At 45.8% G+C, this 27,761-nt stretch overlaps 1 protein-coding gene across 9 annotated transcripts in view; it reads left to right on the forward strand.

The window, feature by feature from the left end:
* The window catches only part of BMAL1 (basic helix-loop-helix ARNT like 1), a 107,057-nt gene that overhangs the window by 32,480 nt on the left and 46,816 nt on the right, over nt 1-27,761 (forward strand). For 6 of the 9 annotated variants that reach the window (XR_015051334.1, XR_015051333.1, XM_085855250.1 and 3 more), the window contains 6 exons: nt 8,074-8,088; nt 11,249-11,317; nt 12,155-12,193; nt 17,913-18,070; nt 23,794-23,873; nt 27,105-27,197. Coding sequence is in view for 7 of the 9 variants with exons in the window: in XM_085855250.1 (XP_085711376.1) it covers nt 8,074-8,088; nt 11,249-11,317; nt 12,155-12,193; nt 17,913-18,070; nt 23,794-23,873; nt 27,105-27,197 (454 nt within the window). In the remaining 2 variants the exon portion in view is untranslated. Of the gene's footprint in view, nt 1-8,073; nt 8,747-11,248; nt 11,318-12,154; nt 12,194-17,912; nt 18,071-23,793; nt 23,874-27,104; nt 27,198-27,761 lie in introns of all 9 variants that reach the window. The other 3 variants (XM_085855251.1, XM_085855247.1, XM_085855246.1) reach the window with 3 other exon arrangements.

The raw sequence follows: 27,761 nt of genomic DNA on the forward strand, positions 1-27,761 counted from the left end.
ATTTTATTTCCCAACCTAAAGCTCACTAAATCCCTCTACCTAATCCATTCCACGGACTCCATGAGGACTTACCCCTGCCCCATGAAGTCGGTCTAACTAAGCTAACCCTTCCCCCTAACTAGTTTCCATCCTGTGCCCCGGGTAAGGGGGTCTTCCACCCCTTGCCCAGGAATCCTGTGCACCCGAAAGTGAGGCTTGCTTTTTTTTTTTTTTTCATGCGCATCACCAGCGCGGCAACTCGCGCACTTTGCACCTGCCCGTGACGTCATGCAGCTGCACGTGTTCCTCGTCCCTCCTTGGACGGTACCATCCGGCAGAGATATCCCTCCTGCCGGATTCCAACCACACGTGCAGCCATGGCGTCACCGTGCGCATAAAAAAAAAACAAGCCCCACGTCTCGAGGGGTTCCCCACGCGAACACATGTGCTTTGCCCGTTGGAGCTTCACACACACGATCGCGTGGAGAACCCGTCCGGTCCAAATCCATTATCCTGCCTAAACTTTGTCCGTCCGCGGGATCGGCAAATCCACCGCTGGCGTTTCCGGACCGGGACTTCACCCTCGCAAGCGAGCACGTGGTGGTCTCGTGCGTTGCACAGCACGAACCGCGTGCTCACTGTTGGGTGAACCCGGCACGGTCCCCGAAACAACTACAGCCGCGACTCGGCTTTCTCTCCTCTGTCGCCGTCTCCGTCTCCATTCCACCCACGCACACCTGCGTGTTACGACGCACACAGTCCACTCCATCACATTCACACCGGGAGATGCGGCTGCGTGCTCCCGCATGCCAACCGACATCTCCCTCTCATACCGCTCTCTCACACACACGGTCTCCCTTGCACACAGCGACCTTGCACACGGCCGTTCACTCACGCGTGCGGGGGCACTCACCCGCGGTGCCTCACTCGCACTCCGTGCCTCATCCACACACGCGGGGGAACTCAACCGCGGTGCCTCATCCACACACCGTGCCTCACTCATACACGCGGGGGAACTCAACCGCTGTGCCTCATCCACACACCGTGCCTCACTCACACACGCGGGGGCACTCAACCGCTGTGCCTCATCCACACACCGTGCCTCACTCACACACGCGGGGGAACACACCCGCGGTGCCTCACTCACACACACGGCGACACTCATCCACACACGGCGTGCTGGGAAGCACGTACTCTGGCAACATCGCCACCACACCACTCACACACGGGGTCGCACTCACACCTTGCACCACACACACAGGGACAACCACACTGGGGATTCGTGTCCCCACAAGGGTCTCCGGGGCCTCTATACCCCCCAAGCTCTCCGTGCACCTGTCCACAGCACTCCTCCCCTCAACCTCGCAAAGCACGACCGAACTCACCTGGTCGTGACTCGCCTCAAGGGGGCATACTCCCTCCCCTCGTTCCTGGAGGCCATCCAGGTGCTCGCACTGGGTCTCCACACGCTCCGCGAGCTCACCCCCATTATCCTCCACTACCTCCGTGTGTGTGTGTGCGTCACTTACCCCGTCTTCACCGTGCAGTCTCTCCTCTATCGTTCCCTTCCCAGCTACCGTCACTGCCAACTCTTCACCCTTTACCTCCCTTGTCTCCACTATTATTTCCGTTGTCGTCACCTCGTGTCTCGTCTCACACGTTTTGGTCTCCCCATTTAATTTTTCCCTTTTGGTCACCGTCGATTCCTCTGTCACGACCCTCGCCCAACACGCCCCCCGAATTATTTTTTCACCCGCCTCCACCGCGGGCCTGTCAGCCGTTGCACCCCCTTCCAGCTCGCCTGCTCCCACACGTGGAGTCGCCATTCCCAGCTCCCTGGTCACGGCCTTCATGCCCGCCTGCAGGCATCGGCCCATGTTCTGCGTCTCACCCCGTAGCTCTTTCATTTCTTCCCTCATTTGCTGTGTATTCGCATCCATCGTCGTTTTCACTTCATTTGTATTTGTATCCATCTTTTTGTTCATTTGTTGTGTATTCGCATCCATCTTTTGTGTATTCGCATCCATCTTTTGTGTATTCGCATCCATCGTCGTTTTCACTTCATTCATTTGCTTGTTCATGTCTTTCATTTCGTTTTTCATATTCGCATCCATCTTTTCGATCATTTTCGCATTCATCTTTTCGTTCATTGCCGCCAGCATGGCGCATAGCTGGGCCATGTCGGATGCACTCAGCTGAGCCGTTTCGGCAAGGGTTGGGGAAGGGTTTTGGTGGAGAGGGGGGGGGAGGTGTCATACACTGCCGCACCCATTTCGGGCTCTGGGTTCAGTTGGGCGAGTCCGTGTTCCTGCACAATCAACATTTCCTGCTCAGGGATTCCATCCTGGACCATGGATTCTACATTACTACACATATACATTTCTAATACCCCCGGCTCCCGCTCGCCTTGAGACGCCATCTTGCTTCTCTTAAAGGGTTAATTTGCTCGCTCGTAATTTGGAGGGAATCGGGGGTCGCTTCTCTCACCCCTGGACCGATTCCCGTGAATTTAGCCGGAGACAGGAGAGCCCGTTTTCCTGTTCTCCAATACCAGTGCCGCGAGGAGGGCGATGAATTTGTATCCCACTCCTGACACCAGTGTTGCGGATTCGCGCCCGCCGGCGTGCTGACGGCCACGTAACTCGAATCGCGGCACGTCGCCCACCGGACGGACAATCCAGTCGTGACCCTCTCGGACTAACGCCGGGAACCAGTCACGGGTGGACCTTTCGGTCTCACTGCGATCGAGCCAATCAGCCCCCGCGTGGGATAGGGTTGCTCGCCGAATTCGACCTACCTAAGTACCCACGCGGAGGGTAGACCGGGCGATCGCACCTCGCCGCAGGTCGACTTCGGACACGGGCCACTTAAGCGACCCGTTCCGTACTATCAGAATAACCGAGCGGTGTTATCGTCGACCTCGACGGTTCGATTAATTATCGGGCGTATTCAGCCCACTACCAACCCTTTACGTGAAGCAAGATGGGGATTCAATAGAGGAAAAGACGAAGCGAAACGGGAAAACAGTTCAACATGATGCACATTTATTCCGCGGCACACGGAGAGCACACATATACAATTAAAACAATTATGCACAAAAAGCAAATGTAACAAAAGAAACAACGACACAGAGATACTACCGACTAAGACCGACTAAGACCGACACACGGCAACACTTAACGGTTTTACTTCACCAGACTGGCGCCACACACACACGTTTACACAGAAACAAAAGAAAAGGCCACCCTCAAAGAGAAGGGGGCAGATGGGGCCTGTGGGCCAATATTTGCGCGGGACCTGAAAGAGTGGTCAGGTCCGCGAGACCGGGTGGATCCTACCCACGTCTTTGTGATGAGCCGCAAATGTGGCAGCGCGGCGGTGCCCCGACTTCGTGCTCCTCCGCAGGTTTCATTGGCACTGCTTGGAGTGGGGTGGGAACGGGGCCCCCTTTTTCGCACTATCTCAGCGCGGGGGAAAAGGGGGGGGGAAATTGTTGATGCTCTGGGGAAAGAGTATAGCTGGCTTGCTTGGGTCCCGTGACGAGCGATTCCACCGCGACCTCGTCGCCGACCGCCGTCTTCCTTTCCTCGGACCCGAGATCCTCGGTCTCTTCCCCCAATTCTCCTCAGCCGACTGCCGAAAACCACGGGGACGCCCTCACCTCCCGACTCCACTCCGCGCTCCAAACTGCCTCTGCCCAAAACTCTCTCCGCTCTTCTGCCACTCTCCGCTCTTCCAAGGCCGACTCTGCCCAAACCGACTCTGCCTTTCTGCCACTCTCCGCTCTTCCAAGGCCGACTCTGCCTTTTCTGCCACTCTCCGCTCTTCCAAGGCCGACTCTGCCCAAACCGACTCTGCTCTTCTGCCACTCTCCGCTCTTCCAAGGCCGACTCTGCCTTTTCTGCCACTCTCTGCTCTTCCAAGGCCGACTCTGCCTTTTCTGCCACTCTCTGCTCTTCCAAGGCTGACTCTGCCAAAACCGACTCTGCTCTTCTGCCACTCTCCGCTCTTCCAAGGCCGACTCTGCCTTTTCTGCCACTCTCCGCTCTTCCAAGGCCGACTCTGCCCAAACCGACTCTGCTCTTCTGCCACTCTCCGCTCTCCCAAGGCCGACTCTGCCTTTTCTGCCACTCTCTGCTCTTCCAAGGCCGACTCTGCCCAAACCGACTCTGCCCAAAACAATCTGCGCTCTTCCAAGGCCGACTCCAAGGCTCTGATTCGCCCTGCGCTCGGCGCTTTATAGGCCGGCAGGAGAACCCATATGCAAATTTCTGGATCAGAACGAGCTCGGGGGTGGAGCCACGCTCGCCCATTGGATGGAGGAAAAGGGGCGTGAATCTCCCCTGATCCTAGAATTTGCATATCTCGATTCCACACAGACGTGCCTGGAGGCGGGGCCAAACCGCCCCGCACTTGCTGATTGGACGGATCAGAAGTGGGCGTGTAGCATTCCTGATCCGAATTCTCCTCGGAAAGGCCGCATTTTGCACTCGCGGCTCGGCGCGCGTCCCGTACGAGCCCAGGACAGCCTGACGCTCGGTGCTCACAGCTGGTGCGGGAAGGGCCGCAGAAGGAGAGAGGTGAAGGTGGTGGAGGATTTATGGTGGTGGTTTCTGGCCATGGTGCCGTTCGGAATGGCGGTGATGCGATGTTTGCGGGAGCGAGTTGTGAAGGTAAAGATCGTGGCTGTTGGCGTTGTTGTTGTGAAGCGGAGTTGTGGTTTGTGGTTGTTGTGTGATGGCGGTTGAGACGTGGTTGGTTGAAAATAAAGATAGAACAGAAAAACGGCTATCTCAAAGGGTCGCAGCCCGAATTAATCACATTTATTCCCACCAAACAACGGGTTTGGGCTAACTTCACATGTACTTACAGAGATATCTCACCTACGGGACCTGAATGGTGGTTTGCGAATTTCCACAACCGCAACACTATACATATATATATATATATATATATATATATATATATATATATATATATATATACATATATATATATATATATATATATATATATATATATATATATATATATATATATATATATATATATAAACATATATTAATTCAGTGTCCCAACGGGGCTTGAACTCGGGACCTTTTGGGTCCCAAGCCACTGCCCTAATCACTGCGCCAACACGAGGCTCATGTGTGTGTATGTATGTATGTATATATGTATATATATATATATATATATATATATATATATATGTATATGTATGTATGTATGTATGTATGTATGTATGTATGTATATATATATATATATATATATATATATATATATATGTATATATATGTATATGTATATGTATATGTATATATATATATATATATATATATATATATATATATATATATATATATATATATATATATATGTATATTGTTGCGGTTGAGGAAATTCGCAAACCACCATTCAGGTCCCGTAGGTGAGATATCTCTGTAAGTACATGTGTAGTTAGCCCCAAACCCGTTGTTTAGAGGGAATAAATGTGATTCATTCGGGCTGCGACCCTTTAAGATAGCCGTTTTTCTGTTCTATCTTTATTTTGAACCAACCACGTCTCAACCGCCATCACACAACAACCACCAACCGCAACGCCGCTTCACAACAACAACAACGCCAACAGCCACGACCTTTACCTTCACAACTCGCTCCCGCAAACATCGCATCACCGCCATTCCAAACGTCGCCATGGCCATAAACCGCCACAATAAACCCTCCACCACCTTCACCTCTCCTCCTTCTGCGGCCATTCCCGCACCGCTTGTGGGCACCGAGCGTCAGGCTGTCCTGGCCTCGTGCGGGACGCGCGCCGAGCCGCGGGTGCAAAGCGCGGCCTTTCCGACGAGAATTCGGATCAGGAATGATACACGCCCACTTCTGATCCATCCAATCAGCAAGCGCGGCACGGTTTGGCCCCGCCTCCAGGCACGTCGGAGTAGAATCGGGATATGCAAATTCAAGGATCAGGGGAGACTCGCGCCCCTTTTTCTCCGTCCAATGGGCGAGCGTGGCTCCACCCCGAGCTCGTTCTGATCCAGAAATTTGCATATGGGTTCTCCTGCCGGCCTATAAAGTGCGGAGCGCAGGGTCGAGTCGGGCTCGGAGCAGTCAGTTTTGGAGAGCAGAGTGTGGCAGCGGCAGTCAGTTTTGAGAAGAGTCAAGTCGGGTCTGGAGGAGAGTCAGTCTGTCGGAGGTCGGAGTCTGTCGGGGTTCGGAGTCTGTCGGGGAGCTGCAGAGAGAGGAAGCCTGGAGCGCGGTCGAGGTGATTTGCTGCAGTTGGCTGAGGAGAATTGTGGAGGGGACCGGATAGTTCGGGTCCGAGGAAAGGAAGACGGCGGTCGGCGACGAGCTCGCAGTGGAGTCACTCGTCGCGGGACCCAAGCAAGCCAGCTATCCTCTTTCCCCAGAGCATCAACAATTCCCCCCTTTTTCCTCCCCGCGCTGAGATAGTGCGAAAAGGGGGGCCCCGTTCCCACCCCACTCCAAGCAGTGCCAACGAAACCCGCGAAGGAGCGCGGAGTCGGGGCGCCGCCGCGCCGCCACATTTGCGGCTCATCACAAGACACGGGTAGGATCCACCCGGTCTCACGGCCCACAGGCCCCGTCTGTCCCCTTGTCTTTGAGGGTGGCCCTTTTCTTTTGCTTTTGAGTAAATGTGTTGTTGGCGCCGTCTGTAAAGTAAAACTGTGTAAGTGTTGCCGTGTGCTCGTGTAGTCGTTAGTAGATCTGCATTGTTGTGTTTCTTTTGTTATATCTGCTTTTGGTGCATAATTGTTGTAATTGTATATGTGTGCTCTCCGTGTGCCGCGGAATAAATGTGCCTTATGTTGAACTTGTTTTCCCGTTTCGCTTCGTCTTTTCTTTAATTGAATCTCCATCTTGCTTCACGTAAAGGGTTGGTAGTGCTCTTAATACGCCCGATAATTAATCGGAACCGTCGAGGCCGACGATAACACCGCTCGGTTATCCCGATAGTACGGAACGGGTCACTTAAGTGGCCCGTGTCCGGAGTCGACCTGCGGCGAGGTGCGATCGCCCGGTCTACCCTCCGCGTGGGTACTTAGGTCGGTCGAATTTGGCGAACAACCCTATCCCACGTGGGGGGCCGATTGGCACGATCGTGGTGAGGCCGAAAGGCCCACCCTTGACTAAATCCCGGCGTTAGTCCGATCGGGTCACGACAGAATAGTCCATCCGGTGGGCGACGTGCCGCGATTCGAGTTACGTGGCCGTTCGCACGCCGGCGGGCGCGAATTCGCAACAATATGTATATGTATATATATATATATATATATATAGATGTATTTGTATATATGTATCTATATATTTATATATACATATATATATATATATATATATTTATATATATATATATATATTGCTTTGTGGTGAACAAAACTTTTGAGGTGTTACCACTTTGCTTGTGGAATTCCTTTAAGCCACCAATCAAATGATTCAGCACTCTGTGGCATGAATTCCTCGTCAATCGAGTTGCAAAATCCCACTACTTCTTCCCTCAGCTCCTGATGAGAGTTTAAAGATGCGACTCCTTAAATTTCCCAAGTCGTCAATAATAATGCAGTTTTAAGTCACAGTTATGAGACGATGTCACTTCGATACAGAGGCTGTCTAGACACATGAGAGAAACAATGTGATCTTCAAAAGTTTCAATGGAGAAAGTGAAGGACAACTCTCTCAGTATTAGGAAGTGACATCATCATCAGCCATGAATAAAGTTGTGTGCCCTTGTCGAAGCCTTTATCCCACACAAGGTCAACATGGAGTTGCTTTGAAGCATGGCGGTATGCCGGGATAAAACATACACTGTCCTGTTGATGAATATTGTTCTGTTCAAAGACGACCATTCGTCATCAAGGTCTAAAAAAAAAAATGCTCTCAAAGGTTTGTTGCCCTCTTGGTATGCAATGTGATGTTTGGTGCGAACAATCATGGCTACCTCCCAACTTGCAAAGAAAAACATTTATCGACCTTGTGTTTGCCATCCTAGGCTTGGATTGATGCATCGTAAGGTTGCTTCTGAATGCCAAAGTAATTGTATTTTCACCTTCCCATCTCCTTTTTCACAGCCTGGACTTCTTTGTGTAAGTACAAACTCGATTGTGCACCCGAAGTAAATGTTTTGACATGAAAAAGGCAATTAACTGCCCATGAGTTGGAGGGAAAATGTGAGTACTGTGTCATTGATTATTTTGAGTAAACCCGTAACAAAGCAATGAGGATTATATATTTCTTTGCAGGATTGAAAGTGAATTTACAAAGCTTTCGTAGTTTTCTGTGTTAAAAAATAAACTTGGTGGGGACAATGATTGTAATTATAGTGTGTGCACTTTTAGTTAACTTTTTTTTTTTTAAATATTGAGAGCAGTGATGATTACTTGCAACTCCACAATATGTACACATTGCTAATCATCAAAGTCCCAAACTCCTTTATGGTGTATCGGGATGAATTCAGCAAGCTGTGAACCTTTCTTTGCTGAAAACCAATCCTTTGTCGGCCCCCACTCTGTTGTACAGTGCTGTTGGTTAGGGGAGCAATTTAGGATGGCACCTAATGGCTGATCCTTTTTAAAAGGCAGCATGTCTTTCCACCAGTGAATGCTAGCTGATGCAACCCTTGGCTCAATGTTCCTGTGAAGGATGGTGTGGTCCCTTAATTCAACACCCTGCCTGTGAAGCACCGGGCTTGACTGGTCATAGCCGGGTCAGGAAGAGAATGCAGACTAGATGGCTCAAAGGCGGGTGCGCCACCACAAACACAAAAGCATAACAATCAAAACAATTTGATAAATACAAATTGAAACTTTATCTTTATTGTTAGCTTGAAAGTTAAAGGGCACAGATTAGTGGAACTAAATGTTAATTTTAGGCAATTGCTGGCTCAATCTATCCATACTGGCTTTGCCATGAGCAAGGGGTGCTCTACGGTCTTGGCGGTCAAATTGACGATATCGAAAAAGCATGCACAATGGCCCCGATGGTCCCAAGTGTCCCATTCCTTGCAATACCAATCACAAGAGCATCTCGGTGGGTTCATCCTTGCAATTGTGATCATAAAAATGACCTTGCACGATGGGCAATCTTGTAGCAGAAAGACACAGATGTGCGCAGGTTAAAGGACGTAGCCAGCCCAGTTACAATAATACAAATTACTTTATTAAACAAGGCATACACTACAACCCTGGTAATAAATGGCACCGAGATCAATCAGATCATCAATCAACCACCATGAGACATTTAAATTGCTTTGAATCACACAGGTTGTTTGATACATAAGTATCGCACAGACGATAATAATCATTCCAATGTATATAATCATGAATCGAATAAATAACTGCTCTAAGGGTTTTAAACACAGAGAATACATCAGTGGTGTGGACACACAAAAACGAGATAGACTTTTGGAGCTTCATTCTTTATTTGTAGCTCTTTACCACAATACACATCCTGCAGATGTGGACTGAATATCCTACAGGAGGACATGTCAAGGGGGAAAGATTGAAGAAGTTTGGGTCACAATTTCTCTGCGTGATGTATCGAAGTGCTCGGTGCCAGGCAACCACAGTTGTCGGTGTGACAAGAGCATGGATTCGTTGTCAGTATGGAGGAAATGCCGCTTGTCCTCAATTTACTTGCTCATGCCCCTAACTTCAGGTGCCATTGGGGTCTCCTTCGTTCGGGCTCGCTCTCCATCAATACCCTTCACACTGGTCACTGTTGTTCTCTGCTCCCCTCTACTCAGTCTCCCTAAATCTGTTTGTCCATTCTCTGGCATGCATTTATATATCCGAGTCACTCTTTCAAAGGTCCAACTTGGCTTCATGGGTGTGGTTCTTTTGACCTTGTTTCCAGCTCTTACCAGCTTGCTGTCAGGCTATCACTACAGGTCATGATGGGGCAGAGAGAAAGAGGGGAGGGGTGGTGGACCTTTGTAATGGGTGTTCTGCAGGAAGGGTGAATTGGCTTCACCGAGCAACTGCATGTGCATTCCTTCTCCGACAACAAAACTTCACCAGATCTGGCTATATAACAATGTTTATCTTTCTTTCTTTTTTCTTTTTTGTACTAAGATAGCAATTCTTTAAATAAATTCCGTTCGCATTCATGGAATTTCACTCATGGTGAAAGTTCTAAACTACGTGTAGTTGTGCTCTCTTGATCACCGATTGTCTATCCTCTTAATGGATACAGCTACTTATACGGATTCAGGATAGCGCAACTTAATAATTAGAGTTCATAGAACACCTTACCCCATGCAGTCTTGAGATAAATATAATAATAATAATAATAATAATAATAATAATAATAATAATAATATAACGAGAGGAAAAATACAATTGAACAAAATGGGCGGGGTCGTGAGCGGCAAATTTGATTGGTCTTGATGACATAAAATGCCGTAATATTTTGTCCAAGCACTGCTAAATAAAAGGGTTTTGAAAGTGCTAAAAAGGCGTTTTGTATTCTGCAGCGTTCAAGTATATAATTTAATTTTAATAAAATAGAGATTTTAAAGGTTGCAGAAAAAAAATTCAGAAGTTTACCAATGTTGATGCAGCATCTTTTCACACCACCTTATTCAACGCGTTACATTAGTTCTTCATGCCTGTTGTTTGTTTCCTTTATGTCTTCCCTAAAAACAGTAAGTTTCTTTTTTGGAATTACTTTCAATTTTTTTTGACTGCGAGTCAGGCAGACACACACACACACACACACACACACACACACACACACACACACACACACACACACACACACACACACACACACACACACACACACACACACACACACAATCTCACTCTTCTCTGCACGTGTGCGGTCAGGACGAATTCAGAGACAAAGTACTGCTAAACTACAGGTTCGTTTTCTGATTTATGTTCCAATTGTTCAAAATATAACATTCAATTGAAATTAAGTTGTTCCTGGATCATAAACTGATATTGTAGACACACAGACAGACAGACAGACAGAAGTGGACCAATTGCTTAATATAACCCCACTTTTCACTTCACTTGCACGGGGTAAGGTGAGGTCAGGTATGGGAGCATGCGCCGGAGCAGCGCGTTCCTGCGTCCACTTTCCATCGGTACTCCAGGGGCCTCCATCTGGCCATTCTCCAGGCAGATGCTTGTCCCATCCCCATCTCCTTGAGATGCCTATCAACTTGCTGCAACCATACAATCTGCTGGACCTTCGGAATTTTCGAGGAAACATCTAAAATGGACAAACTGTTCTTCACAGGGACTACATGGAAGGAGATGATTATGATGATGATGACGATGATGATGATGATGATGATGATGACAACAAGTAAGGATCTGTTCGATGTTTTGTTTTTTTTCATCCGTAGAGTTTTTCTTTTTCACTCTTTACAGTAGTCGTATCAATTTGAACAAACTGATGGAATGGTGGTGTTTCTAAATTGTACCGGATGTTTTGTTTTGCTAGACAGAGTTAAATCATGAAACACTTGTCCTTCGATGTTGATCTATTCATTTTGTACTTTTGTACCTGATCATACAAATGACTCCATCATGCACCTAACTTTCAAGTGAGATTCATACAACTCGTAAAACTCGGTTTGCAGAAAATTCTTTCTTTATTTGTCGATTATCCACCAAGATTCCTAATTTCCACTTTTTTTTTATTCCCATCCTCTCATGGTTTTCCTTTTCCTTGTTCGTTTTTATATTAACTTATATCTGCCTGATGCTCTAAATCGATGTATGTCTCTCCACCCCCCACCCCCCTCTCTCTCTCTCTCTCTCTCTCTCTCTCTCTCTCTCTCTCTCTCTCTCTCTCTCTGCCTCTCTCTCTCTCTGTATCTCTCTCTCTGTCTCTCTCTCTTTCTTTCTCTCTTTCTCTCTTTCTCTCTTTTTCTCTTTCTCTCTTTCTCTCTTTCTCTCTTTCTCTCTTTCTCTCTTTCTCTCTTTCTCTGTTTCTCTCTTTCTCTCTTTCTCTCTTTCTTTCTCTCTTTCTCTCTTTCTCTCTTTCTCTCTTTCTTTCTCTCTTTCTCTCTTTCTCTCTTTCTCTCTTTCTCTCTTTCTCTCTTTCTCTCTTTCTCTCTCTCTCTCTCTCTCTCTCTCTCTCTCTCTCTCTCTCTCTCTCTCTCTCTCTCTCTCTCTCTCTCTCTCTCTCTCTCGACAGAATCGATGGGAACCAGCAGATGAGGCCCAAATATTCCAAGTAACACAGCTTGTCTCTGTGCTCTGTTTTGTCCCATCATTGGCTTTGCATCCATTGCATTCAAGTTATTGTACATTATAGTTCGTCTTCTTTGCAAAAAGTTTTCCTCTTTTTTCAACTATTGCATGATCTTTGTAAAAATGGGAAAAGGAAAAGAAGGGTTACATGCGAGGGAGGGGAGGAGAGGAGGTGGGTGGTTGGGACGAGGGGTGGAAGGGGTGGAAGGGAGAAGGGGATAAAAATGAGGGTCAGAAATCAACATAAAAGGAAGGGGGAAGGGGAGATCGGGGCTGTGAAGGTTTTTGCAATATTGCTTACATGGAATGTAGATGACTTCTCACCTGCTCATCCACATGCCCAGTTTAATACCTTCACTTCATGCATAACTCTGGTGTTGGCTTCGTGGTTAGGGTGGCTGGCTTGGGATCTTAGGGTCCCGAGCTTGAGCCCCGTTGGCTGCTGATTAACACCAGGTGGTCATCTACTCAGCCTGTCATCCTTGTGAGGTCAGTGAAATGAGTACCAGCGTACTGGTATACGGGCACAGCATCAGCAGCACAGTTGCTCCTCAACAAAATGATAGCTACCTGGCAGCCAAGTTGCTGTATGCAAGAAGGAGAGGACTTCATGCATTTCTTCCCCTTCTTCTACCTGCAGCTCAATTCCTCTAAGTTCTTAAAGCACTTTATTCCAATTGATCGATTAGACTTTTCACCCTCCTCTATCTTTTACAATCCAGAAATCATCACAAAGTGTGATCCATTTTATGCTTTTCAACCTATAATGCTCGATTTGGAATTACCACACACAGCAATACCTTTCTAAGCTCAGGGTGTGTTCCTGGAGAAGAGAATGTTAATCGAAAATGTGCTAAGATGGGTCATCAAGCCATTGTTTATAGGGAGCTGCGTTCCCAGCAGCGGTATATGATGATCAAGGGCTTCATTGGGGGTATTAGTAATAGCAGTAATTACAATACAGATTTTAAACACATTATTTTACAAATTACATCGGCAAGTATTCATGAAAACAAAAAATATGGACAAAATCAATAAAAATAATAAGTACCATCACTCCTACTCTTCTCCTACATCTCGTACATGGCAGTGGTGGGAGATGATGTGGGAGGAGGATCATCATACTACAAAATAAAGGTGGAGTAAACAGCGTTAATTGGCTCAGAGTGTTTGTATACAGTACAACAATAGCGGCGGATGCGTTTACTCGGTGGGCGCTGCTGGTTATGGATTTTCTTCATTTTTTGATTTTTTTTTCAGAAAATTTCTCTCCAGAACAAAGAGCTCTATAATGAATCGGCGTTCTATGAGGCAGCGTTAAGTGAGGTATTACTGAAAAATTCAGGAAGTTTAGCACTATTGAAGCAGTCTTTTAGACCATCCTTATACACCACCTTCTTTGACATGTCCAAGTACTGCGAAACGGAACGGTGACAAGAAGGCAGTTTGTGTTCTCCAGTGTTCAAGTATTTATAAATAAAGATCAAAAAATTTGAATAAATAAATAAAGTACGGATTTTATCGCCACTTTACCACCGGTGACGCGGCGTCGATTACGCCTCCCGATCTAACACGTTACGTTAGTTCTTCGTGCCTGTTGTTTGTGTCCTTTATGACGTCCTTAAAAACGGTAAGTTTCCTGTTTGGAATGATTTTCAATTTTGTTTCACTGCCAGGCAGGCAGGCAGAGTAAATCAATACACATGTGCGATCGGGACAAATTCAGAGCCAAAGTACTGTTAAACTACAGGTTTGCTTTACAATTTAAAATATAACATTCAACTTAAATTCGTTATTCCTCAATCACAAACTGACGTTTACTGACAGACAAACGGACGGACATGAAACAATTGCTTAACTCCGCTTTTCGCTTTACGTACACGGGGTAATAGAGTAACACTTGTTTGGTTGGGGTGGGGTCAATAGCAGTTTCAAAGCAATTTAAAATTTGTCCCGGATATCAGCACACAATGGCTTACCCTTTTAGTATCGCATAATAGAATTGCTCACATCCACAGGTTGGTCCGAGCACAATGGACAGTCAGCTTAATATCTCCATTGATGGCATACTCTATGATGCGGCAGAGAACCAGGAGTAAAGCTTCTCGTCTCATCCTTTTCTGTCAGGAATTAAACCACGACTAGCCAACTATTTTGGCAGTTTATCGAATTAGGGTTTGGGGGAGGGGAGTGGTGGGGGTGGAAAGAATAGGGAGATGACATTTTTGCAACCAGGTGATTCGTATTTGCACTCCGTCTCTGAAAATGAAAGCTCGACCTACTAGTACAGCTGCCCAACAGGCAAGGCTTGGTTAAAAACCTTTGACCTGTACTGAGCGGTTTTCATCTGGGATTGTGCAGGCATCATGCATCTCGTGTTGAAAGCCCATCTTTTTGTGCTGGAAGAAGAAGAAGAGGAAGTGGAATCTGGAGCTTTAACGCAGCAATTCCAAGAGTACGATAGCAGGAAGCCTTCAGAGTTTAGATACAAGTGTGACGGACACGGAAGGAGCACACAATATTATATATAGTGATAGCTCGAGGCAATAGAAATATATATATATATATATATATATATATATATATATATATATATATATATATATATATATATATATATCTATATATATATCTATATATATATCTTCTTCTTCTTTCGGCTGCTCCCGTTAGGGGTCGCCACAGCGAATCATCCGTATGATCCGCATAGTGATTTGGCACATGTTTTACGCCGGATGCCCTTCCTGACGCAACCCTGGTCGCCTCTTACGACACAGGGATAATATATATATATATATATATATATATATATATATATATATATATATATATATATATATATATATATATATATATATATATATATATATATATATATATATAACAGCACAAGGAGGACACAAACAAGAACAACCACAGCCACAACGACAGCAACAACAATTACATGTTGTTATAAAAGATCCATGTTCGTGTATTTTACTTCATTTTACATCCAAATTGAGATTCACAGATAAACATGCAATACGTTTGTGAAGTACAATTTGCTTTCTTTTGATAAAATTCATAATTGATATGATAGGTAGGAATGGCTAACTAGTCATGATAAAAAATATTCAAAATTATCTCTTAATTTATTTCCACATTAATCTTTTGAACCCTGAGCTCCTTGGATTTTTGCCTCCCCCACATTGGCTTCCTGGAGAAAACTCTTACTGCTTGGGTATATGGAGGATTGAATAATGGCCGATAAACCAGTCGCTCTAGTATATGGAGGTTTGACTAGTGGCCGGTAAACCAGTCGCTCGAGTATATGGAGGATTGAATAATGGCCGGTAAACCAGTTGCTCTAGTATATGGAGGTTTGAATAATGGCCGGTAAACCAGTCGCTCTAGTATATGGAGGTTTGAATAATGGCCGGTAAACCAGTCGCTCGAGTACATGGAGGATTGAATAATGGCCGGTAAACCAGTCACTCTAGTATATGGAGGTTTGACTAGTGGCCGGTAAACCAGTTGCTCTTGTATATGGAGGTTTGAATAGTGGACGGTAAATCAGTCGCTAGGGTATATGGAGGTTTGAATCGTGGCCGGTAAACCAGTCGCTCTCGTATATGGAGGTTTGAATAGTGGCCGGTAAACCAGTCGCTCGAGTATATGGAGGATTGAATAATGGCCGGTAAACCAGTCGCTCGAGTAGATGGAGGATTGAATAATGGCCGGTAAACCAGTCGCTCTAGTATATGGAGGTTTGAATAATGGCCGGTAAACCAGTCGCTCTAGTATATGGAGGTTTTAATAATGGCCGGTAAACCAGTCGCTCTAGTATATGGAGGTTTGAATAATGGCCGGTAAACCAGTCGCTCTTGTATATGGAGGTTTGAATAATGGCCCTTAAACCAGTCGCTCTAGTATATGGAGGTTTGAATAATGGCCGGTAAACCAGTCGCTCTTGTATATGGAGGTTTGAATAATGGCCGGTAAACCAGTCACTAGGGTATATGGAGGTTTGAATCGTGGCTGGTAAACCAGTCGCTCGAGTATATGGAGGATTGAATAGTGGCCGGTATATCAGTCGCTAGGGTATATGGAGGTTTGAATAATGGCCGGTAAACCAGTCGCTCGGGTATATGGAGGTTTGAATAATGGCCGGTAAACCAGTTGCTCTTGTATATGGAGGTTTGAATAGTGGCCGGTAAATCAGTCGCTAGGGTATATGGAGGTTTGAATAATGGCTGGTAAACCAGTCGCTCGGGTATATGGAGGTTTGAATCGTGGCCGGTAAACCAGTTGCTCGAGTATATGGAGGTTTGAATAATGGCCGGTAAACCAGTCGCTCGAGTACATGGAGGATTGAATAATGGCCGGTAAACCAGTCACTAGGGTATATGGATGTTTGAATAGTGGCCGGTAAACCAGTCGCTCGAGTATATGGAGGATTGAATAATGGCCGGTAAATCAGTCGCTGGGGTATATGGAGGTTTGAATAATGGCCGGTAAACCAGTCGCTAGGGTATATGGAGGTTTGAATAATGGCTGGTAAACCAGTCGCTCGGGTATATGGAGGTTTGAATGGTGGCCGGAAAACCAGTCGCTCGGGTATATGGAGGTTTGAATAATGGCCGGTAAACCAATCGCTCGATTATATGGAGGTTTGAATAATGGCCGGAAAACCAGTCACTCTAGTATATGGAGGTTTGACTAGTGGCCGGTAAACCAGTTGCTCTTGTATATGGAGGTTTGAATAGTGGCCGGTAAATCAGTCGCTAGGGTATATGGAGGTTTGAATCGTGGCCGGTAAACCAGTCGCTCTCGTATATGGAGGTTTGAATAGTGGCCGGTAAACCAGTCGCTCGAGTATATGGAGGATTGAATAATGGCCGGTAAACCAGTCGCTCGAGTACATGGAGGATTGAATAATGGCCGGTAAACCAGTCACTCTAGTATATGGAGGTTTGACTAGTGGCTGGTAAACCAGTCGCTCGAGTATATGAAGGATTGAATAATGGCCGGTAAATCAGTCGCTGGGGTATATGGAGGTTTGAATAATGGCCGGTAAACCAGTCACTCGAGTATCTGGAAGTTTGAATAATGGCTGGTAAACCAGTCGCTCGGGTATATGGAGGTTTGAATGGTGGCCGGAAAACCAGTCGCTCGGTATATGGAGGTTTGAATAATGGCCGGTAAACCAATCGCTCGATTATATGGAGGTTTGAATAATGGCCGGAAAACCAGTCGCTCGGGTGTATGGAGGTTTGAATAATGGCCGGTAAACCAATCGCTCGAGTATATGGAGGTTTGAATCGCGCCGGTAAACCAATCGCTCGAGTATATGGAGGTTTGAATAGCAGCCGGTAAACCAGTCGCTCGGGTATATGGAGGTTTGAATCGTGGCTGGTCAATCGGTTACTACAGCTCAAAGGTTTAAGACATACTTTGTATCACCATTCACTTAGGTGTCTATTTGCTTCCTCTTTCATTTACCTCTTTGGCGTTTAACTGCAGAGTAACAAAGCATTGCAATTTTTGGTTCCTTTACATCCCAGTTCAATGATGACGTCACATCTGATCTCTGTTCTGAATCCTCAGTGTCTTCTTTTTATTATTTTCTTGCAAATGACCTGATCAATTAATTGTATCTTCTCATTTATGGCCTGGTACAGCCAATCAGCAGTCTTACTTTCATTTTTGTGTGCCACACCCAGGGAGGCACACAGCCAGATTGAGAAGAGAAGGAGAGACAAGATGAATGGGCTAATTGAGGAGCTGGCAGCGATGGTGCCGACGTGCAGTGCAATGGCCAGGCGTCTGGACAAGCTCACTGTGCTCCGAATGGCCGTGCAACATCTACGTTCTTTGCGCGGTAAGAGAACATTGGAAGACATTTGAATCTCTTGACTCTGGGAGGCACTCATACGTTTATGGAAAGGCTTCTGGAAAGGCATTTTTGAAAGGGAATCAGAAGTGGCTGCTGAACATCAGGACAACACCACGACATTGTGGCAGCTGGTGCGACCAATCACATCCCAGAATGTGGTGAGGGAAAAGATCTTGTTGAAGAATGGCGCACCCAGCATGGACTGTATCAGCTTTCGGCTGATCCGATCCATACCAAACAGCTGCTTGAGCAAGATGTTCAATCTGTGGCTGCTTGCGGGGTACTTACCACTGTGTCTTAAACAACACAGAATGGTACTTATCCCAAAGGTTGATGACCTGAAGAGTGCTCCTGAGTTCTGACGAATCATGATTAGTAGTTTCCTCATGCGTCTGCACCATAAAATCATCGCCAGATGGTGTTCATCTGCTTTTGAGGTGCATCTGGCGCAGCGGGCTTTTTAGGAAAGGTGATGTGTGCGCCGAGAACGTGATGCTTCTCGACACCATCCTTCGGGATGCCACCCAGAACCTCCAATCTTTATTACTCGGTGTGTTGGATGTTTCCAAGGCTTTTGACTCTGTTAACCATGGTGTGTTGCTCCGTGTGGCTACCAGGATGGGTGCTCCGCTACCCCTCCTTTAATACATCGAGCAGTCGTACAATGGTTGCATGACATACTTGGACTGCTGTCGTGATTTACCAATTTTGATGACCCACGGAGTCAAACAAGGTGATCCCCTCTCCCCCATCTTGTTCAACTCTGTGTTGGATGAGGTGATAAGAAACATCCGAGAGGGAGTGGGGGCAAGACTTGGGGAAACATTGGTGCTAGCTCTGGCATTTGCCGATGACCTTGTCTTGTGTGCACGGACTTCATCTGGGCCCCAACGGTCTTTGGATGTGGTGCAAGATTGTCCGACTGCAGCGGGTCTGGCGTTGAATGCGGGAAGTCTGTGACTCTCGTGGTTGCCATGGACGCAAAGGCGAAGTGGTACATGATAGATACTTCTGAAGTATTTCATCTCGGACAGCGGAACCTGAGCATGCTGGACGCAGCGAGCCAGTTAAGATATCTGGGAATTCAGTTCCAGCCCCAGGGTGCTGTGCCATCCCATGGTGCCACTCTCGAGGATGGACTGAGGAATTTAAGATGAGCACCGCTGAAGCCTCAGCAAGGAATGTTTATCCTGAGAAATCACCTTCTGCCCAAACTTCAGCACGGGCTTGTCTTGGGAGTAGCCAGAAGAGGGACTCTGCACAGCTTGGATGTGCAAATGCGCCATCATGTTAGGTTGTGGCTGAGGACGCCTAAGGATAGCCCTGTGGCATACTTTCACGTCCAACCAGCTGATGGCGGACTGTGCTTGCCCCAGTTCACAGTGACCATTCCCATCCTGCATGAGAGACGGTTGTGAGGGCTCAAACAGTCTGCCAACCCTTACGTAAGGGCTGTCATTGGAATGAAACTGGGAGATGAGGTGAGGACCCGGAACACGTACAACCTGAATTACAGTGGAGGACGCCACAGATCTACCAAACATGCGACCGCCATCTCGGCCAGACTATTAGACAGATCTGTTGATGGGCGAGGCCTACTAGAGGCGAACAAAGTACCAGAGCCAAACGGCTGGGTACTGAGTCGATCGCGGCTCCAGTCCGGTAGGGCTTTTATTGACTCGGTGAAGGTGAGGGGCAATTTGCTCCCCACCAGATCGAGGTTGAGCCATGGTACAAGGGGACCAGGAAACGAGGGATGGTGTGATGCAGGTTGTTGAGCGAAAGAGTCTCTTAACCACATATCCCAGGCAGGTGTGAGGACCGACGGTGTGATAGTCATGTGACATGACACGGTCTCATGCTCCGTCTGCGATCGACTGCGACAGCGTGGGTTCATGGCCGTCGAGGAACCGAGGATCCCCACACCAGCAGGGATCCGAAAACCAGATATTAAAGCCCTGTCACACCTTGACGTTTTAGCCAGCGTATGGCAAGGTATCAAAATGTATGTAAAACGCTGGCGTACGCTGAACTATTGATGTTTTTTTTTCACAGTTTTGGACGTATTCATAACGAGTTGGACGTATGCATAATATATTAGTAACGTACACAGAACGTTTTGATAACATGACCGGGTGTAGTGGCGTGCGCCTGTAATCCGGCTACTCGGAGGCTTGGGTTGGAGGATCGCTTGAGGATGGGACTCTGCACTGGGCTGCACGATGAGAGGGTGTAGGGCAGCCCGGAATCATGGCGAAACCCAATCCTTATCCCTGTGTCGTAAGAGGCGGCCAGGGTTGCGTCAGGAAGGGCATCCGGCGTAAAACCTATGCCAAATCAGTATGCGGATCATAATGGATGATCCGCTGTGGCGACCCTGACGGGAGCAGCCAAAAGACGAACCACAACAACAACAGAACGTTTCGATAACATATAGATTACTTATATCAACGAATGCTGATCGTGTTATCAGCGTTCACAACCTATGCCCAACGATAGTCTAACTTATTCATAGCGCGGCAGCGTATCGCCGACGATCACGTGGCGTAGCCTATTAATAGGCTGCGGCTCGACGATTCAAATTATAACCCCACTAGACATCGAAGTATCAAGCCGCTGTCACACCTTGACGTTTTAGCCACTGTATGCCGACGTATGAAAAATTTGCCGAATACGCTGGCACACGTCGAATACGTTATGGGTAAGTTTTGTATAAGTTAAGAGCACGCTGAAGCACGCTGGCCTACGACGTAGTACGCCGAGTACTTCGACAAATTTTCAGCATGTTGAAAATTTTTCGACGTATGCCAACGCATGACGCACACGTTCTGCATACGCTGGCCATAAGTTGTAGGCACGTTACGCGATCGTTGACACGCGTCGACACACGTTACTTGGAAGTTACTCATAAGTCGAAACACGTCGAGGTAATGTTTAGCGTACCCGAAACTTATTTCTAACCTATGAGTAACGTGCTTTGAACCTATGAGTTACGTATCTCCAATGCATATTGACGTATGTAGATGTATTTGACATCTTCCGGACGACCACAGAACTTACTGAACGTGTTACTAACTTACAGCTACCGTATAATGGCGTATTGGCAGCGTTTAGGTTAGGGGAATTGGTATATAAAAATGGGGTTCACACAGGAAGAACCAGTCAGTGTTCCAGACTCCATGGTTTTTTTTTCTTCGGCATGACGGTGATGTTGACACTTCGATTTCTGGTGCGGTTATGATTTAAATCGTTGAGCGGCAGCCTATTAATTATATTATATTATAACCGCACTAGAAATCGAAGTGTCAACATCACCATCATGCCGAAGAAAAAAAAAAACAAAAAAAAAAAAACAATGGAGTCTGGAACACTGACGCTAACCATTACCTCGACGTGTTTCGACTTATGAGTAACTTACAAGTAACATGTGTTGTGTGTCAAGGACCGCGTAACGTGCTTACAACTTATGGCCAGCATATGCGGAACGTGTGAGTCATACGCTGGCATACGTCGAAAAATTTCAAGCATGTTAAAATTTGTCGACGAGCTCGGCGTACTACGACGTATGCTAGCGTACTACGATGTATGCCAGCGTGCTCTTAACGTATACAAAACTTACCCATAACGTATTCGACGTGTGCCAGCGTTTTAGACAAATTTTTCATACGTCGGCATACGCTGGCTAAATCGTCAAGGTGTGACAGGGCCTTTATGGTGGACAAGAATGGAAAGCCGGTGATTCTAGATACTCAAGCTGTCTGAGGAATACGCGAGGAAGTGAAGGTATAAATTCCCAGGCAAAATTAGCATTCCTTGCGTATAGTGATTCTCTACAGCTACAGACTACTTTTGTTGGACTTGTTGCCAACTATGGTATATGAGAGTTGTACTCTCACATACCATAGCTGAAACTATACCATTTTTGCCTGGGGGAGGCGGGTGGGGGGGGGGGGGTGCTGGTGGACCATGTACGCCCTGCAAAAGCATGGGGGGGGGAAATGAAACCTGGAGAGGGCAGAGTGTGCAAGACCAGAAATGATGCGGAAGAAGACAGAGAAACCACTGACCTGTCTGCGATGTGAAAGTGATAGACCCATAGAATGAGCTTCATTGTGGGAGATTCCAATGATCTTGAAGGCCTTGTTTTTCACGGTGTCAAGTTGAGCAAGGTGTGAGGTAGGAGCGCCAGCTCAGAGAGGAGAGCAGTACTCTATCAAGCTGTGGATGAAAGCCTTGGAGGTGGATAAGAGTGCAGGTCTGCCAAGGAAGGACTTTGTGAGGAAAGAGAGCATTTTGAATCCGTGCATGTACAGCAGGATTGGAACGAGTGTGTTTACCTGTTTGGGATCCATCGCTGGAGTGGATGCTGACGGTGGTAATCATGGTTTCCCTTTATGCTCCACAATGGCTTCAATGGTGCATATGCACACACCAAGGTATGATAGCTGCTGAATCATCATGTGGAGGTGGGGCTTAGTTTTTTGTCTCTGCCTCGCAGTACAAGTGTTCATCTGGGTGCCACCATCTTGGTTGATTCATACCTTCTGAAACACCTTGCACTTCTGTGTTCCTGCCCCAAGCAGTCACTGCACTGATACTACCTGGTTTCACCTTTGTCCCACACCAGTCGACAGAGTGACCGATGCTTTTTGTTGCTTAACAACCTCCTTTGGTCGGATTATCCGTGCCATCTTATCGGCAAGGCCATTGCCGCTTTCACTCATTGTACCACCTATCCACCAGCAACAGTCTTCCTCCTTCTCTTTGTCTGCTTCTCTTTTTCTTTTATTCCTCCCTTAATTCCTTGTTCAATTCTCCAAGATCCAGTAGTGTTGAGTAGCATCAATGTTGAGTAGTTGAGTCGCGATTATCTCATTCTCTACTACAAAAGGATCCTTTGACCTGCGACCCAGAGTTCAATGGTATGCATCGAGGGATATGGTTCATACATGATAAAATTAATGAATGTTGTAATGTTTTAATTGCTGTTGAAACCTGAGTTTTACGTGGGGATTGTTGTGATTGTGATAAAGACTTAAAAAAATTTTGTAATCCACACATTGTAACACAGTCTTTCCTTTAATTGACAGTTTTATCCTCCTCATTTGTTTTGGTAATCTGAACCGTTAAATCATGTGGTACTTGCCATCGAGGCAAGGTTTCACTGTATCCTCCTTCGACGACATGACTTAACCTTCTGAATGTCCCCCAAGCTACTTTTACCCTGGTCACGTGACAATAGATAGTTAGGTTGTTTCAAGCTGACATTTAAAAAAAACAAAAAACATCTTATTTCTGTTGGTAATAACTAAAAAGTGGTTCCCTCTCTTCTAACCCCAATCAGAAAGCATCACACTAGTTTAAAACCGACAAAAGTGGTGATCATGAAACTTTTATTTGCGGTCGTCATACTCTACCTTTGATATACTGGTATGGGAATAATCCATATGGAATTGAGTAATGGCTCAAATGCAGCAAAATTGCAGCAAAATTGCAGCAAAACTCCACATTTCATGAACAGGTGTACCCAAGAATGCGTTAAAACAGATCCTGTCAAAAACAGACACAAATATATAAATATATCAAATTTTTTTTTTGACAAAAATTTCAGCCATGATGGTTTTCACTGTATTAAGAACAAAATTAAAAAAAAAATTTTTTTTCAAACAATTTGAGGATTGATTGTTTTGTGAAAATCTCTCTCGCAGGTGTGAGTGCAGCGTACATCGAAGTGAATTACAAACCTTCTTTTCTGTCAGATGAAGAGCTGAAACATCTTATCCTCAGGGTAACGTACTCCAAAGTCTGTCTTTTTTTTTTCCATCTTTGAGCCATCTAGTTATTATGTACGCAAATATGGCGGAATGTCTGACCCATGCCACATACACAACCCTCCCCATAACTCTAAAAACGTCTTTCCCTTCTCTCCCCACCGCTCCCACACTCCTGTACCCTACTTTCTCTCTGCCATCATGCTCCCTTCTCTTTCTTTTCCTGATCCTATCAATTTCACCACCTCTTCTCTCCCACTCAAAGTATGATCTAATCAATAGAAGCCTCCTTATTCATGGTTTCCACAATATTGCTGACTTCCACATTCCAATTCACCCAGTTTACTGTCCTTTCACATCCCTCATTTTCCTTTTTTTTTTGATCTTACGAGCACACTTCTTCCCTATGGGAGCGGCAGGAAGGATCATGTTATTATCCTCTCAAAGGCACACATGTAGATTACAGTAGATATAGGCTCGAAACGCCATGATAAGCTCTTTATACATGTTAACACGGCATATTATTTGTATTAATATTGTTTTGCAATTATTTATTATGCTATTATCATTAGTGTTGTTATTAATTTTGTTTTGAGAAGAGGCCTTGGAAAAAAACATGCCACGAATAGCCATCTTTACAGATATACACCTTAATACGGATTTCGTCCAAGGCAGAAAAACCCCTGAGGGAAGGAGGCAAATCCCTTCATGTACAGCTGTTTCAGCTGCTGATTGCATCGTTGGTTATGGGAACGGCTATGCTGCTGATGCAGTGCCCCTATTACTAGAGCACGGTGGTGCTCATTTCACCGACCTCAGAAGGATGACAGGCTGAGTCAACCCCCTGGTGTCAATTCAGCGGCCGACGTGGCTCGAACTCAGGACCCTTGAGTCCCCAAGCCACCACCCCAACCACTAAGCCAACACCGGGCTTTTTAGGAGGCAAATGAAGTCTCTTCAACCTTCATCATGAGACCCTTCGTCTTCCTGTTAAGTTTGGTTGAGATTGGATAAATAACGACCAAATGTATCATGGTCAGTGTGTGTCTCCTCCATAACTCCAAAACCATAAAACCGAGCAGCCTGAAACTTTGCATGCATACGAAGAAAACTCCAAGGAAGTGTATGACTGAAAATTGGGGTATTGGGTTAATTAAAACACCCATTTTGAAGATAATTAATGGCATTATTTAATTATATCCTTTATTAGGCGCATCCTCGGCCACCTCGCTCTTTGGGGTCTTCCTCTACCCCTCCTCACTCCCAAACTCCTCGCTCTTTTCCCCTTCACCCACCTCTTCACTCTCTCCCATCTATCTTCCCCACCACTCTCTCCATCTCCCCCCCCCGTCTTTTCTCCCCCACCCCTTTCGTATTCCCGTCAGCGAAGCGACGGTTGGTATTTGCTAGTTATTATTAATAATAGTAATAAAATGAAATAATTTAATGCAGGTTCCAAAAACATGCAATGGTTCAATGGTCCATTACGTATTCAAATATGACGTACACATCATTGACACACGGTAATTTTTCAAAGTATTCCGACACGGGGCTTTTTTTTGTCCCCACGATGAGAACTGTTATCTCACTTCCAACTTCAAGTTGTGACCTCCACCACCAAAGGCGAAGGAGGTTGTTTTCATCCCTTTCTGTGTGTTTGTCTGTTTGTGTGCAGGATATCTCAAAAAGATGTGAACGGATCCGGATGAAATTTGGTGGACAGATTCGGTGTGTGACGAGGAAGAATTAATTAGATTTTGGTGAAGACCCAGATCCGAATCTGACAACGAGAATTTTTCAGTGATTCTTCACCATTGAGAGATAGGGATCAAAAATGATATATAGCACGATATCTCAAAAAGTTGTGCACGGATTCGGACAAAACTTGGTGGCCGTTTTGGGTGTGTGACAAGGAAGAAATGATTCAATTTTGGTGAAGATCCGGATCCGGATCCGACTACGAGAATTTCTTATGTGATTTTTCACTGTTGAGAGATGGGGCCAACAATGATTTATAGCACGATATCTCAAAAATGTATTGCGCCAGATATGTTCTCGTGGATCAGGCATTACAGGGCGGTGGTATGCGCTCTCCCGAGTGCCCTTCTAGTTTTAAAAATGGTTTTGTTTTAAAATCGAGATCAGTTTTGGTAATCGGCACAGGTCGGAATCCATCGCCATCTCCGTACCGGTATCGCTTTCATACCGTAATTACAGATCACTGACTCGGCATGGGATTTCCAAAGCACATCTGATTCATATAAACAATAACCAATTGGCAATTGCTTTAAAACCAGCCATGAGGGCAAAGAAAAACACGATTGCTCGGATGCTGAGCGTTAAAAGTTAAAACGTACTCTACCTACTACCTGTTACATTTCGACGTCGTACATTCCACTGTTCTTGTTCCATGTTTAGCTGAGACGCCGAGTGCATCAAAGCTTTTTAAATCATGAACGGTATTTAAACATTGTAAACACCTTTCTTTGATTTGTTGGTGATCTACCGGATTTTTTTTCATATCAATTTTTTTCGGTATATCGATATGAAAAATTATATCTCTGTGACGGGTATATCGATATATCGCCAGGCCCAAGGACAGACAGACAGACAGACAGACAGACAGACACCATATTGTGTATTTTAGTGTGATTCCCAAAGTACCCCCTACTTGATTTATTTTGTACTCCTCTTCCCTCTCCCCTTGTTTATTTAGTTATTTATGTATTTGTTGCTCCGAATTCTGGTTTGAAATATGCTTTGCCATCTCTCTCTCTCTCTCTCTCTCTCTCTCTCTCTCTCTCTCTCTCTCTCTCTCTCTCTCTCTCTCTCTCTCTCTCTCTCTCTCTCTCTCTCTCTCTCTCTCTCTCTCTCTCTCTCTCTCTCTCTCTCTCTCTCTCTCTCTCTCTCTCTCTCTCTCTCTCTCTCTCTCTCTCTCTCTCTCTCTCTCTCTCTCTCTCTCTCTCTCTCTCTCTCTCTCTCTCTCTCTCTCTCTCTCTCTCTCTCTCTCTCTCTCTCTCTCTCTCTCTCTCTCTCTCTCTCTCTCTCTCTCTCTCTCTCTCTCTCTCTCTCTCTCTCTCTCTCTCTCTCTCTCTCTCTCTCTCTCTCTCTCTCTCTCTCTCTCTCTCTCTCTCTCTCTCTCTCTCTCTCTCTCTCTCTCTCTCTCTCTCTCTCTCTCTCTCTCTCTCTCTCTCTCTCTCTCTCTCTCTCTCTCTCTCTCTCTCTCTCTCTCTGTTTCTCCTTTTCAGGCAGCAGATGGCTTTTTATTTGTGGTGGGATGCGATCGTGGAAAGATCCTGTTTGTATCGAAATCTGTTTGCAGTATTCTCAACTACACTCAGGTTTGCCTCTCTTACGTTTATTATTCTCGCCAAAAGTAAACGCTGGCGTGGTTGTCACAATAATATCGCAATTATGTGTGGACATTCAATCTGTGGAATAAATAACACAATTATGTGGGTCAATGAATCTGCATAATAACACAATTACACATCGCGTGATTCACACCGTCTTCGAATTACAAACAAACGGCATGAAAACTAATTTATATGAAACGCCGACATAAGTTACTCCTGAGGGTTGATTTAGTTGCGAGGGCCAATGAGGTCTCCATCAGAATAATAATCAGGTCTCCGTGAGAACAACGATCAGGTCTCCGTGAGAGCAATGATCAGGTCTACATTAGAACAATGATCAGGTCTCCGTGAGAACAATGATCAGGTCTACATTACAACAATGATGGACAAAACATCATGGTTGAGCCTGCATTCATAACCGTTTATCCTGAACTTTTGATAGAAACAACTTTCAATGCAGTGATGCATTCCATGGACTTCCCCTAATCCACAGGGATGAGTTTGAAAAATGATGTCAAGCATTGCAAACATTGCCCTCTGAAGGTCTTT

This window comes from Eptatretus burgeri, chromosome 14, assembly GCF_056783735.1.
Source record: "Eptatretus burgeri isolate ZD-2024b chromosome 14, Ebu_testis_v1, whole genome shotgun sequence".
In the NCBI taxonomy this organism is placed as follows: Eukaryota; Metazoa; Chordata; class Myxini; order Myxiniformes; family Myxinidae; genus Eptatretus; species Eptatretus burgeri.